At 40.8% G+C, this 14,130-nt stretch overlaps 1 protein-coding gene across 2 annotated transcripts in view; it reads right to left on the reverse strand.

The window, feature by feature from the left end:
* WASHC1 (WASH complex subunit 1) overlaps positions 1-14,130 on the reverse strand; it is an 85,050-nt gene that overhangs the window by 41,927 nt on the left and 28,993 nt on the right. For both annotated transcript variants that reach the window (XM_070756445.1, XM_070756444.1), the window contains exon 2: positions 13,958-14,112. In XM_070756445.1, the coding sequence (XP_070612546.1) occupies positions 13,958-14,106 (149 nt within the window). In that variant the 5' untranslated portion in view covers positions 14,107-14,112. The remainder of the gene's footprint in view (positions 1-13,957; positions 14,113-14,130) is intronic.

A 14,130-nucleotide genomic window follows, 5' to 3' on the forward strand; every position in this document is an offset into this window, starting at 1 on the left:
AAACAAACAAAAATACTAAATGACCTGAAAGTAATGTAAATGTATAAAAATAGTTCATTCTTTTATAATTATAGCTATCAATGGTTAAACTATATAAAAAACAAAAATTCTTCTTTCCATTTAAATTACTATGTTGATTATATAAATTTTAGTATATTCCTTTTCTGTATTAGAAAGACTTCTACAGTAAGTGGGGCAATTGCAGCCCCAAATATATGTTAAATGTAGGTATGTCCTGTCTGTCTTTTTTTTGAAAATTAATAAAAATATTTAAAAATAAAAAAATAAAATAAAATTGACTTGGAAATATCGAGCAGATAGTTATATAAATGCACAAAATCTATCATTCTGGGGCAGGGGGAAATGATCTCACGCTACTGTAGATCCACCACGAAAGGTGCGCACCTAGTACTGTATCTCAATATAGCATTTGCTTTAAGAAGCCCCACAAACGTTCAGTAGCGTGTGATTTGTAACACTACGATTAAGTTAAGGCAGTGTTTGTCAAATAGTGGAGTGGGCCTCCGGGTTGGGGGGGGGGGGCAGAGCAATGCCAGGGTGGGGTAACTTGTGACCCTGAAGAACATGCATGTTCCCTCTTGATTGATTCCCCCAGACGGAGAGTTTTTTCCCGGTTGCACTTTGCTCTGAGCCCGGAAGAGAAGGCGACCATGCGGGGCGGGATGGCTGCGTGGGTTCTTGTTGTTTTATTCAGTTGTTTTCTGGTGGAAGGTCTAAAGCATAAAACTTATCAGGAAAGACTTCATGAAATCAATCAGAAGGGAAAGGGGGGACATGATCGAAACATTTAAATAGGTTAAAGGGTTAAATAAGGTTCAGGAGGGAAGTGTTTTTAATAGGAAAGTGAACACAAGAACAAGGGGCCACAATCTGAGGTTAGTTGGGGGAAAGAGCAGAAGCAACGTGAGAAAATATTATTTTACTGAAAGAGTAGTAGATGCTTGGAACAAACTTCCAGCAGACGTGGTTGGTAAATCCACAGGAACTGAATTTAAACATGCCTGGGATAAACATAGATCCACCCTAAGATAAAATACAGGAAATAATAAGGGGAGACTAGATGGACCATGAGGTTTTTTTCTGCCGTCAATCTTCTATCTTTTGGGAAAACGCACTTTCGGTTTGACTATTGTGCTGGGTTTTTTTGCATTCCGGAGCTTCAGGAAGCTTCCCTGAACCTTCTGGAGTGCAAAAACAGCACTTTCTTGAACTTCCAGTTTACCCTTTAGGGGATTTTTTTTTCTTTTGCCTGAAGCATCTGGAGGACGAAATGGTCTTTTCCAAGGCTGAAAATCAGCTGGCCAACGCACACATGCGCACTGGAATTGAAACCTACCAAACTCTCGCGTGCCCTCCGATATGACTCCTCAAGCCACCTGTGGCACACGTGCCATAAGTTCACCATCACAGTGCTAGAGTGACATGCTCCCCTTTTATGACCTTCTAACTAACAAAGTCAATGATGAAGCCATATTCACTTAACAGCCATGTTACCAACTTTAACAACTACAGTGGTTCGCTTAATAAATGGGGGCAGAAAATGGGGCAAAACTCACTTAACAACTGTCATTCATTCATTCATTCATTCATTCATTCATTCATTTATTAGATTTGTATGTCGCCCCTCTCCGCAGACTCGGGGCGGCTCACAACCACAAAAAAACAATTCATGACAAATCTAATAATTTAAAAAACATTTTTTTAAAAAACCCATTATTAAAGCAGGCATACACACAACCATACCATACATAAATTGTATAGGCCCAGGGGAGATGTCTCAATTCCCCCATGCCTGAAGGCAGAGGTGGGTTTTAAGGAGTTTAGGAAAGGCAAGGAGTGTGGGGGCAGTTCTAATTTCCGGGGGGAGCTGGTTCCAGAGAGTCGGGACCACCACAGAGAAGGCTCTTCCCCTGGGACCCGCCAAACGACATTGTTTAGTCGACGGGACCTGGAGAAGGCCAACTCTGTGGGACCTAATCGGTCGCTGGGATTCGTGCGTCTTGCTTAGCAATGGAAATTTAGAGCTCAGTTGCGGTCGTACATTGAGAATTAACTGTACTGCTATGTTTTTTCTCCCCCCCCCTTGATTTATCTCCCTCTAATCCTCCAGGTTTCTTATTTTGATGTTTGACGTCCTTTCTGCCTGCTGATCTGCCTACGTGTTTTGCTTTCTGCATTTTAACTAGCTTCTTTATACTTTGCGCATTCCCACTTTTTTAAATTCATTCTCAAACTTTGAAAGATGTAATACTCGTCTACGTGGCACTCTATAATTTAACATTTAAAAAAGCCGGAATGCAAGCAAGGGAACCTTTTTTGTTTTGCTTTGGAGGTTTTGTGATCTGAAACCAACCACTGGAGTTTGAAAATCATGCTTCATAGCTTAGAACAGTGTTTCCCAACCTTGGCAACTTGAAGATAGAAACATAGAAACATAGAAACATAGAAGTCTGACGGCAGAAAAAGACCTCATAGTCCATCTAGTCTGCCCTTATACTATTTCCTATATTTTATCTTAGGATGGATATATATTTATCCCAGGCATTTTTAAATTCAGTTACTGTGGATTTATCTACCACGTCTGCTGGAAGTTTGTTCCAGGGATCTACTACTCTTTCAGTAAAATAATATTTTCTCATGTTGCTTTTGATCTTTCCCCCAACTAACTTCAGATTGTGTCCCCTTGTTCTTGGGTTCACTTTCCTATTAAAAACACTTCCCTCCTGGACCTTATTTAACCCTTTAATATATTTAAATGTTTCGATCATGTCCCCCCTTTTCCTTCTGTCCTCCAGACTATACAGATTGAGTTCATGAAGTCTTTCCTGATACGTTTTATGCTTAAGACCTTCCACCATTCTTGTAGCCCGTCTTTGGACCCGTTCAATTTTGTCAATATCTTTTTGTAGATGAGGTCTCCAGAACTGAACACAGTATTCCAAATGTGGTCTCACCAGCACTCTATATAGCGGGATCATAATCTCCCTCTTCCTGCTTGTTATACCTCTAGCTATGCAGCCAAGCATCCTACTTGCTTTCCCTACCGCCTGACTGCACTGTTCACCCATTTTGAGACTGTCAGAAATCACTACCCCTAAATCCTTTTCTTCTGAAGTTTTTGCTAACCAGAACTGCCAATACAATACTCAGATTGAGGATTGCTTTTCCCCAAGTGCATTATTTTACATTTGGAAACATTAAACTGCAGTTTCCATTGCTTTGACCATTTATCTAGGCTGGCTGGGGAATTCTGGGAGTTGAAGTCCAAATATCTTCAAGTTGCCAAGCTTGGGAAACACTGGCTTAGAACAGTGATGGAGCCATATCTGCCGGCATGCGAGCTGTTGCCCTAGCTCAGTTCCAAAGTGCATGTGTGTGCTTGTCCAGCTCTCTTTTGGCTCACACAGAGGCTCAGGGAGGATCTTTTTGGATTCCAGAGAGCCTCCAGGAGGATGGGGGAGGGCGTTTTTACCCTCCCCCGGCTCCAAGGAAGCCTTTGCAGCCTGTAGATGGCGAAACATGACCCACCTAAAGTTGGGAAACAGGCCTTTTCCGGCCTCCAAAGAGCCTCCAGAGGGTGGGGAAGCTGTTTTCGCCCTCCCCAGGCATTGGATTATCAGTGTACACTATTATTATTATTATTATTATTATTATTATTATTATTATTAATTAGATTTGTATGCCGCTCCTCTCCGAAGACTCCGAGAGGCTCACAACAGCAATACAAAATACAAATCCAATGATTAAAAAGCAAAACAGTTAAAAACCCTTGATTTAAAAACAATTATACAACCCAAACAAACCATACATAAAATGGAGCAGCTGAGGGGAATCGATTTCCCCATGCCTAACGGCAAAGGTGGGTTTTTAGAAGTTTGCGAAAGGCAAAGAGGGTGGGGGCAGTCCTGATATCCGGGGGGGAGTTGGTTCCAGAGGGTCGGGGCCACCACAGAGAAGGCTCTTCCCCTGGGTCCCATCGGACGGCATTGTTTTGTCGACGGGACCCGGAGAAGGCCAACTCTGTGGGACCTAATCGGTCGCTTGAATTCGTGCAGCAGAAGGCGGTCCCAAAGGTATTCTGGTTCGATACCATGAAGGGCTTTATAGGTCATAACCAACACTCATGCATGCGCAATAGCAGGTACGCACACTGTTTCGGCATCGGAGGAGAAAAAGGTTCACCAGCGGGCCCCAGGGGAAGAGCCTTCTCTGTGGCGGCCCCGACTCTCTGGAACCAGCTCCCCCCAGAGATTAGAACTGCCCCTACCCTCCTTGCCTTTTGTAAACTCCTTAAAACCCACCTTTGTGGTCAGGCATGGGGGAACTGAGACATCTCCCCCGGACCTATTCAATTCAATTTATGTATGGTATGCTTGTATGTATGTTTGCTTACATGATGGGTTTTTTTTAAATATTTTAAATTGTAAATTATTAAATTTGTCATGAACTGTTTTATTGTGTTGTGAGCCACCCCGAGTCTACGGAAAGGGGCGGCATACAAATCTAATTAATATTAATAATAATATTAATAATAATATTAATAATAATATTAATAATAATATTAATAATAATATTAATAATAATATTAATAATAATATTAATAATAATATTAATAATAATATTAATAATAATATTAATAATAATATTAATAATAATATTAATAATAATATTAATAATAATATTAATAATAATATTAATAATAATAATATTAATAATAATAATATTAATAATAATATTAATAATAATAACTGTCTTAGAATATTGGGCAAACCCAGATAACAATCAGTGGTGGCTTCCTCCCAGTTTGGACCATTTATATGGAACCAATAGTAACTCAGTGGCCTGGGTCACTGGAACCAGCATTGACCCAGGCCTGCCACGTCCCTGAACTGGCTCTCTCAGTGCCGCCATCTTGTCGTAGATGCCGCCATCTTGGTTTTCTGATACTGTGCATGTACAAAAGCTGGTTTTTTAGCACTGCATATACACTCGCGTCAGTGATGGGCCGTCAAAAATTTTACTGCCACACTGTGGGCGTGGCTTATTTTGTAGGAGTGGCTTGCCAGCCATGGTGACCAGGTGGGAATGGCTCGATAATCATGTGACTGGGGGAGTGGCTTAAAGGTCATGTGACTGGGTGGGAGTGGCTTACCGACCAAGATAGGTTTTCAAATAGGTGTTTGGACTCTTTTTCAGTCGATTAAATCACATTATTTGTAGAGTCACGAAAAGGACAAATGATAGACAGCATTATTTGTTGAGAAGCACAGTAACGTTTTAAGGTTTTGTACTGAATCCACAAGATTCAGCATGAAAACAGATTAGGGAAGTAGTTCAACTTTCTTTAACTGCTATAAAAGTTCACTTCTAGATCATGATTAAAATGGTTAAAGTGTTTATGGGTAAAAAAATGCTATTTAATTATTTCCTATTTGAAAAGTAATTAAGGATCACACTAAGGTATTAGGAGAAGGAAGGACAATAAAAAAAACTATTAAGTATTCAATAAATAGTACATAAACTAGCAGCAAAGAAACCAGAACCCACCCCAGATAACGATACTTTATTAGGAACACATAAACCATAGTTTTAACCTAACATTTTGGGTTTTCTTGACATATTGGTGGGTGAACAGTGCAGTCAGGCGGTAGGGAAAGCAAGTAGGATGCTTGGCTGCATAGCTAGAGGTATAACAAGCAGGAAGAGGGAGATTATGATCCCGCTATATAGAATGCTGGTGAGACCACATTTGGAATACTGTGTTCAGTTCTGGAGACCTCACCTACAAAAAGATATTGACAAAATTGAACGGGTCCAAAGACGGGCTACAAGAATGGTGGAAGGTCTAAAGCATAAAACGTATCAGGAAAGACTTCATGAACTCAATCTGTATAGTCTGGAGGACAGAAGGAAAAGGGGGGACATGATCGAAACATTTAAATATATTAAAGGGTTAAATAAGGTCCAGGAGGGAAGTGTTTTTAATAGGAAAGTGAACACAAGAATAAGGGGAAACAATCTGAAGTTAGTTGGGGGAAAGATCAAAAGCAACGTGAGAAAATATTATTTTACTGAAAGAGTAGTAGATCCTTGGAACAAACTTCCAGCAGACGTGGTAGATAAATCCACAGTAACTAAATTTAAACATGCCTGGGATAAACATCTAACCATCCTAAGATAAAATACAGAAAATAGTATAAGGGCAGACTAGATGGACCATGAGGTCTTTTTCTGCCGTCAGACTTCTATGTTTCTATGTTTCTATATTCTTAAAATCGAACTGTCTACATATTTTACAAATAAGAGGAAGCAGAGCCAACCCATTTCTATTCAGACACACGACAGATTCTATTTATCCCAAAGTACTGAGTTTTTGCTTTCCCCCCCAATTAATTAGCCAACAAAAGTCTTTTCAACACCACCATCTCTCTCAAGACTTTCTAATTTCAAGCAAAGCTAATTAAGAAAAGTAAATTTAGTCTAAGAAAGAGGAAGACCGCAGAGAGAGGTCGCAATCTACCAGCCAAGTGTGAAGAGCAGATCTTTCTCTCTTCCACTTTATTGCGAGCAGTTCTCAGCAATAGATATTTCAAGCCACGGAGTGTGATATCTCAAGACAGTTCACACGCCACTAAATCTCTGACTGAAATCATGCTTGTAAAGCGAAGTGACTTGTTTGAATCTCATCCTTCAGGGCTGAATGAATGGCAAAATAATAAATACTAAACCATACCAACAGAGCGTAAGATTAACTAGGGTGGGGAAGCCCGGTTGCGCAATGTAAATAGGAAAACAGTCCTTCCTTCCTTCCTTCCTTCCTTCCTTTCCTTCGTTCCCTTCCTTCCTTCGTTCCCTTCCTTCCTTCCTTCCTTCCCTACCTTCCTTCCCTACCTTCCTTCCTACCTTCCTTCCCTTCCTTCCTTCCCTATCTTCCTTGCCTACCTTCCTTCCCTACCTACCTCCCTTCCTTCCCTACCTTCCTTCCTTCCCTTCCTTCCCTACCTTCCTTCCCTACCTACCTTCCCTACCTTCCTTCCCTACCTTCCTTCCTTCCCTACCTAGCTTCCTTCCTTCCTTCCCTACCTTCCTTCCCTACCTACCTTCCCTTCCTTCCCTCCTTCCTTCCTTCCCTACCTTCCTTCCTTCCTTCCCTACCTTCCTTCCCTACCTTCCTTCCCTACCTTCCTTCCCTTCCTTCCTTCCCTACCTACCTTCCCTACCTTCCTTCCTTCCCTTCCTTCCTTCCCTACCTAGCTTCCTTCCTTCCTTCCCTACCTTCCTTCCCTACCTACCTACCTTCCCTTCCTTCCCTTCCTTCCCTCCTTCCTTCCTTCCCTACCTTCCTTCCTTCCCTACCTTCCTTCCCTACCTCCCTACCTCCCTTCCTCCCTTCCTTCCTTCCGTCCTTCCTGCCATAGCAGCCTGCAAATGGAACTTTTTTAAAGGACAGGTGACAAAAGTATCAAGAGGCTGGTAGTCTGCCATGCAATGAAAGATTGACTTCTGGTGAAAGTTACCATCTCTTGTAATTCTCTTTCTTTCAATTTTTCTTCTTCTCTCCTTCTTAACAACACTTTCAATCCAATTAGAATAGAACTGGAAGGGATCTTGGAGAACTTCTAGTCCAGTGGTTCCCAAACGTTTTCAGTCCACTGTCCCATTGGTGCTACAAACTCATCCCCCAGTGCCCCCCACCCCCATCAGGTGGAGGCTTGGTGGTCAGGGGACCGGGTGGGCATGGCCAACTTGTAAAATGTGGTGAAACTCACTTAAGAGCGTTCTTGCTTAGCAACCAAAATTTTGGGCTCAATTATGGTCATAAGTCTGTTTTTCTTTCTTTCTTTCTTTCTTTCTTTCTTTCTTTCTTTTCCCTTTCTTTCTTTTTCTTCCTTTCTTTTTCCTTCCTTCCTTCCTCTTTATTTATTTCTATCTTCTTTCCCTCCCTCCCTCCTTTCTTTCTTTCTCTTTATTTATTTCTATCTTCTTTCTTTCTTTCTCTTCCTTTCCTTTCCTTCCTTTTTCTCTTCCTCTCTTCCCCTCTCTCTCTTCCTCCCTCCCTCCCTTCCTTCCAAAAGTGACTGACATATTGCGAATCCTCCCCCCTCAAAAGGGTATAAATTTAATTTCTCAATGTTGAAGAACTCTTCCCTAACTTAACAGGATGTAGAATCAGAATGGATTAAAGGACCAAGAAAAAAGAGGGCAAAACCCAAGATAAGCAATGCAAAGCAAGGTTCTAAAAATAATTACAACTGGAAATGCATGTTTGTACTAATGTTCTAGAAATAATTGAAGTTGAGTCCTCCACATAGTAGAGGGGGGGGGGCGCAGTAGGAATCTCAGCAGATGTGAAGAGCCTAGAGGGAACATTGTCGTCTATGAGTCACATTGGTACCCACAGGCACCGTGATGGAGATCTGGGACGGAGACATTTTGTTTTTAAAATGAAAGCAGAAAGCCTTGGGATACTCGCTGCTTGCACTCAAAGGAACAGGCTTCTACATTAAGGATATTTTAGAACACGGCGAAAAAAATCTTTCTCACTGCACATTTGTTCCAAAGAGCTGTTGCGTCAGTTTGATAATAGGCCCAAGTCAGTGAAGGGCTACCAATTTTTTTACTACCACGCTGTGGGCGTGGCTTATTTTGTGGGTGTGGCTTGATGGTCATGTGACTTGACCAAGGATTTCCCAAGAAGCTCAAAGGAATCCCCATATCTTAAAACCCACCTCTGCCGCCAGGCATGGGGGAATTGAGATACCCTTTCCCCCTAGGCCTTTACAATTTTATGCATGGTATGTCTGCATGTCTGTTTGGTTTTTATTATAATGGGTTTTTAATTGTTTTTAGTATTGGATTATTATTATATGCTGTCTTATTATTGCTGTTAGCCGCCCCGAGTCTCCCGAGAGGGGGTCGGCATACAAATCCAATAAATAATACTAGTAATAGTAATGATAATGATAATGATAATGATAATGATAATGATAATAATAATAATAATAATAATAATAATAATAATAATAATAATAATAATAATAATATCATCAATGGACTCAAAACAAGCAGGTCATCAAATTCACCCACATCCTAGAAGTGAGCAGCTGTAGAACTGTGAAATGACAGAAACATCTCACTTAGAATTTTGAAAGCGCATTTTGAGCATTGTCATACAAGTGGCTTCATGATTAAGGGGCCACTCACAAAATAATCACCTACTCAAAGGCAACAATCTAAAGTGTTCCTTGCTACTTTCACCGCCTAAGTCAGGAGTAGGCAAAGCTGGCTCTTCTATGACTTGTGGACTTCAACTCCCAGAATTCCTGAGCCAATCATGCTAGCTCAGGAATTCTGGGAGTTGAAGTCCACCTGTCTTAGAAGAGCCAACTTTGCCTACCCCTGGCCTAAGTGAATATCCAAAAATGCTCCATTCCACATAACAGTCTTAACCCTTCTTCCTGCAGACTACCAAACAATATCAAGGTTTCTGGCAAAACATTCGGTTTCAAGCATTATTCACTTTATTTCAGTGATTTTCAACTTTGGCAGTTTGAAGATGCGTGGATTTCAACTCCCAGAATTCCCCAGCCAGCGTTGTTGGCTGGTGAATTCTGGGAGTTGAAGTCCACACATCTTCAAACTGCTAAGGTTGAGAAACACTGCTTTATTTTCTAGAGCAAGGGTCCCCAAACTTGGCAACTTTAAGACTTGTGAATTTCAAAAAGGCGAAAGATTTATATGATCTGAAGAGAAATAAGCCAATATATTGTTATTTAACACTTGTTGTGATTTTATTTTCTTTAATTTTTTTGTTTCCTTTTCTTCTTACTTTTTTTTCTCTCTTTTTTCTTTTTTTTATTATGTTTCTTTTTGATTATATATACTTATGTATTATAGTTGTGTACTGTATGAGGTCTTTTTTATTGCATGCTATATGTTTTTTAATGAAGAAATTTAATAAAATTTATTTTTTTTAAAAAAAAAGACTTGTGAATTTCAACTCCCAGAATTCTCCAGCCAGCTATGAAGACCTCTGTTCTAGAGAATATTATAGCCATTCGGAAAGGAGGGGGAGGCAGAAACCCATATCAAACAGAATTAATTCCAGATTTTATCTCCTTATACTTTTCCTAGACACTTTTTTTTGTAGCAGAGTAGCCAGCTTTGGGGGGGTCTTTAAACACTTTCATGAAGAGCGCAGAAGCTGCCCAAAGAAGATGCCGTGCATTTACTTTCAAGATGAGAAGGAAAATTTTACATAAATGGTACTTTACACCAGCACAACTTTCACACTTCCAGAGGAAAGGGTAAGGTAATTGTTGGCATGGTTGCCAAAAGAAAGGAATTTTCATGCATATGTTCTGGGAGTGTGTCGAAGTTCAGAAATTTTGGAAGGAAGTGCAGAATGAAATAAATAAAATGTTAAATATTAAGTGGATAATTACAAAAGAAATAGCAACATTAGTTAAACTAAGAGAATTAAGAGACTTCAAAGAAAATAAAAACTGCAGCATTGGAAAGTACATATCTTGACAGCCGCCAGGATAGCTTATGCACAAAATTGGAAAGGTGAAGATATATTCAAAAAAGAGGATGTAGTTAAAAAAAAATTGGATTGTGCAGAAATGGATATGATGACGAGAAGGCTGAATGATCAAGAAGAATCTGATTTTTATATTATTTGGGATAAAGTTTATACATGGATAGATAAGAATAAAGTTGAAAATAAGGTAATGAAAACGGTATGAATATAATCAAATGTTATTGATATTTTTTGTTGTTGTTAGTGTTGTTGGTTTCTCTTTTTTATCAATTTAACTTTATGTTTATTAGAATATGTAAACAAAGTTCTTATTTTCAATTAGAATATTAGTTTGATTTAAAGATTTAAGATTTTATCCTTTAATAAAGTTTCTATAATAATAATAAAAAAAGGAAAGCGCTCAAGCGGTAGTGGTATTGGGTTGGAAAGAGTCTAAAAAATGGACATTACAGAATCGGCACTGGTACATGGTGGATCACATTCATTTTGAAATCATGGAAATAAGATTAAACAATTTTGATGAAAATAAATTGGGAGAAGCTGATGGTACCATGGAATAATTTGAAAGATTATATGTTGAGTAGAGTTTGTGACGAAAATGTGAAAAATAAACGCCAATCACTCTTTGAATAGTAAACAAATGCAAATTAGAGCTAAGGAAATAAAAGAACATAAACTAGTAAATATTTGAACCCCCTAATTGGTGGTGGTGGTGGTGGGTATTGCCAGTCGGGTGATGGGCACATGCACTGTTTTATGTTTGTTTTATGTTATATATAAATGTGCAAAACCAATTAAAAATATTATTTAAAAAAAAACAAAACATATTTCGGTGCAAATTGGGTGCTCTGGGGTGGAACTCCATTTTGGCTACCCCACTGCGTTCTCCCCTGTCTGGGCAGCATCCCACCCCTGGCCCAAGTTCTTTGAGTACATTCAGAGCACATGTTGTATCTCAGACACTCCCGATCAAAGATCTCAGGAAGCAAATGCTTACTCTAATAGCTCAAACTGAAATGTTTTTCTCTGATAAGCCGAAGCTTTCTTTAAAAAAAAATAAAAATAAACGTGAGATCTAGACACCTTATCTGAAGGAAACAGGAAGAAAAGGTCGTTCTCTACTAAATGGCAGAGTCCCTCACCTTGAAAGTTTCCCCCTGTGATTGGCACGGAACACCCAAGGTTGCAAAACTTTTAAAACAGAGGCATTGCATAATTACCAAATCATTATTAATTATATCGCGGAGCTCCGAGGCAAGGCAGAGGAAACAAAAGACTTGATGAAGTCTCTCCTGTTGTTGGAAATAATTAATAATTACAGTCATAGGTGTACTCAAGAGTGAGAGCAGAATCGTGCTGGTGTTCCCAAGATTTGATTGTGACAGGCATGTTAAAAGAAGTACAGGGGTACCTCTACTTATGAAATTAGTTCGTTCCATGACCAGGTTCTTAAGTAGAAAAGTTTGTAAGAAGAAGCATTTTTTCCCATAGGAATCAATGTAAAAGCAAATAATGCATGCGATTGGGGAAACCACAGGGAGGGTGAAGGCCCTGTTCCCTCCCAGGAGATTCCTAGAGAGGCTCCACGGAGGCTTCTCTCTGCCTTTTCGAGCCCTGTTTCCTCCCAGGAGATTCCTAGAGTGGCCCCACAGAGGCTTCTCCCTGCCTTTTCCAGCCCTGTTTCCTCCCAGGAGATTCCTAGAGTGGCCCTACAGAGGCTTCTCCCCACCTTTTCCGGCCCTGCTTCCTTCCAGGAGATTCCTAGAGAGGCCCCACTAAGTCTTCTCCCCGTTTTTTCCGGCCATGTTTCCTCCCAGGAGATTCCTAGAGTGGTCCCACAAAGGCTTCTCCCTGCCTTTTCCGACCCTGTTTCCTCCCAGGAGATTCCTAGAGTGGCCCCACAGAGGCTTCTCCCCGCCTTTTCCGGCCCTGTTTCCTCCCAGGAGATTCCTAGAGTGGCCCCACAGAGGCTTCTCCCCGCTTTTTCCAGCCCTGTTTCTTTCCAGGAGATTCCTAGAGAGGCTCCACGGAGTCTTCTCTCTGCCTTTTCCGGCCCTGTTTCCTCCCAGGAGATTCCTAAAGAGGCTCCACGGAGGCTTCTCCCTGCGTTTTCTGGCCCTGTTTCCTCCCAGGAGATTCCTAGAGTGGCCCCACGGAGGCTTCTCCCTGCATTTTCTGGTTACAGTTTTGGAGGCTCGGGTTAGTAAGTGGAAAATGGTTCTTGAGAAGAGGCAAAAAGATCTTGAACACCCGGATCCTATGTAGAAAAGTTCGTAAGTAGAGGCGTTTTTAGGTAGAGGTACCAATGTATATGTATGCTATTGATATATTTTAAAGTATGTGTGTATTGACAGATAAATGGAATTTTGGAGGGGAAAAAAACTGAAAAAAAAAGGCACACCTATTTTTATCTCTGCTTATTCAACTTTGGCTCTAAGGTCAAAAGCCCTGAATATGGTACTGGAATATTTCCTTGGGGTTCTAGCTACCTAATAATGCTGGCTGCCCCTTTCTGAATATATTCAGTCTCTTTGTAGCTCCAAGGTTGCAATTGTGGTTTGCATGCAGCTGTAGACACAATATGACAATAAAACACCCAGTAGCTGCTGGTGCAACAGTAATATATCACAGCCCCAATCTAATGGTTAAACCTGCCCCGATTACTCACAAAGCATATATCAAATCTAAATTACATCCCTTTTTCCAAAGTCAGCTATATTTGGAAAATTGCACTCTTACCAACAACACCCATGAGAATTCCTTCAAGATTCTCTTACTTAAGACAAATGAGAACTCACAGAGCTACTTTCAAAGCACTCATCCACTACCGGAGACAGAATAAAACCAGACCAACTGACTATGCAGTTTTCCTTCATGTCCTGAAGAAAACACACACACAGATACAGTGGTACCTCTACTTACGAACTTAATTCGTTCCGTGACCAGGTTCTTAAGTAGAAGAGTTTGTAAGAAGAAACAATTTTTCCCATAGGAATCAATGTAAAATCAAATAATGCATGCGATTGGGGAAACCACAGGGAGGGTGGAGGCCCTGTTTCCTCCCAGGAGAGTCCTAGAGAGGCCCCATGGAGGCTTCTCCCTGCCTTTTCCAGCCCTGTTTCCTCCTAGGAGAGTCCTAGAGAGGCCCCACGGAGGCTTCTCCCTGCCTTTTCCGGCCCTGTTTCCTCCCAGGAGATTCCTAGAGAGGCCCCACGGAGGCTTCTCCCTGCCTTTTCCGGTTAGTTTCGGAGGACCGGGTTTGTAAGTGGAAAATGGTTCTTGAGAAGAGGCAAAAAAATCTGGAACACCTGGTTCTTCTCTAGAAAAGTTCGTAAGTAGAGGCGTTCTTAGGTAGAGGAAACCACTGTATCACTTTTCACCTTCTAATCTTACCTGTTGAAGATGTCACCTGAGATTTTTTGTAGATACTGAAGGGTGTCTGCTATCTGATGAATAGCTTCTTCCCTGCGGAGGTCAGGCTGGATGAGGGGGACAGAGTATGTCTGGCCTTCCAGGAAATACTTCTGGGTCATAGTGGACATCTTCTCCTGCAAAGAAACCAACAG

Source organism: Erythrolamprus reginae, chromosome 6 (genome assembly GCF_031021105.1).
Source record: "Erythrolamprus reginae isolate rEryReg1 chromosome 6, rEryReg1.hap1, whole genome shotgun sequence".
In the NCBI taxonomy this organism is placed as follows: domain Eukaryota; kingdom Metazoa; phylum Chordata; class Lepidosauria; order Squamata; family Dipsadidae; genus Erythrolamprus; species Erythrolamprus reginae.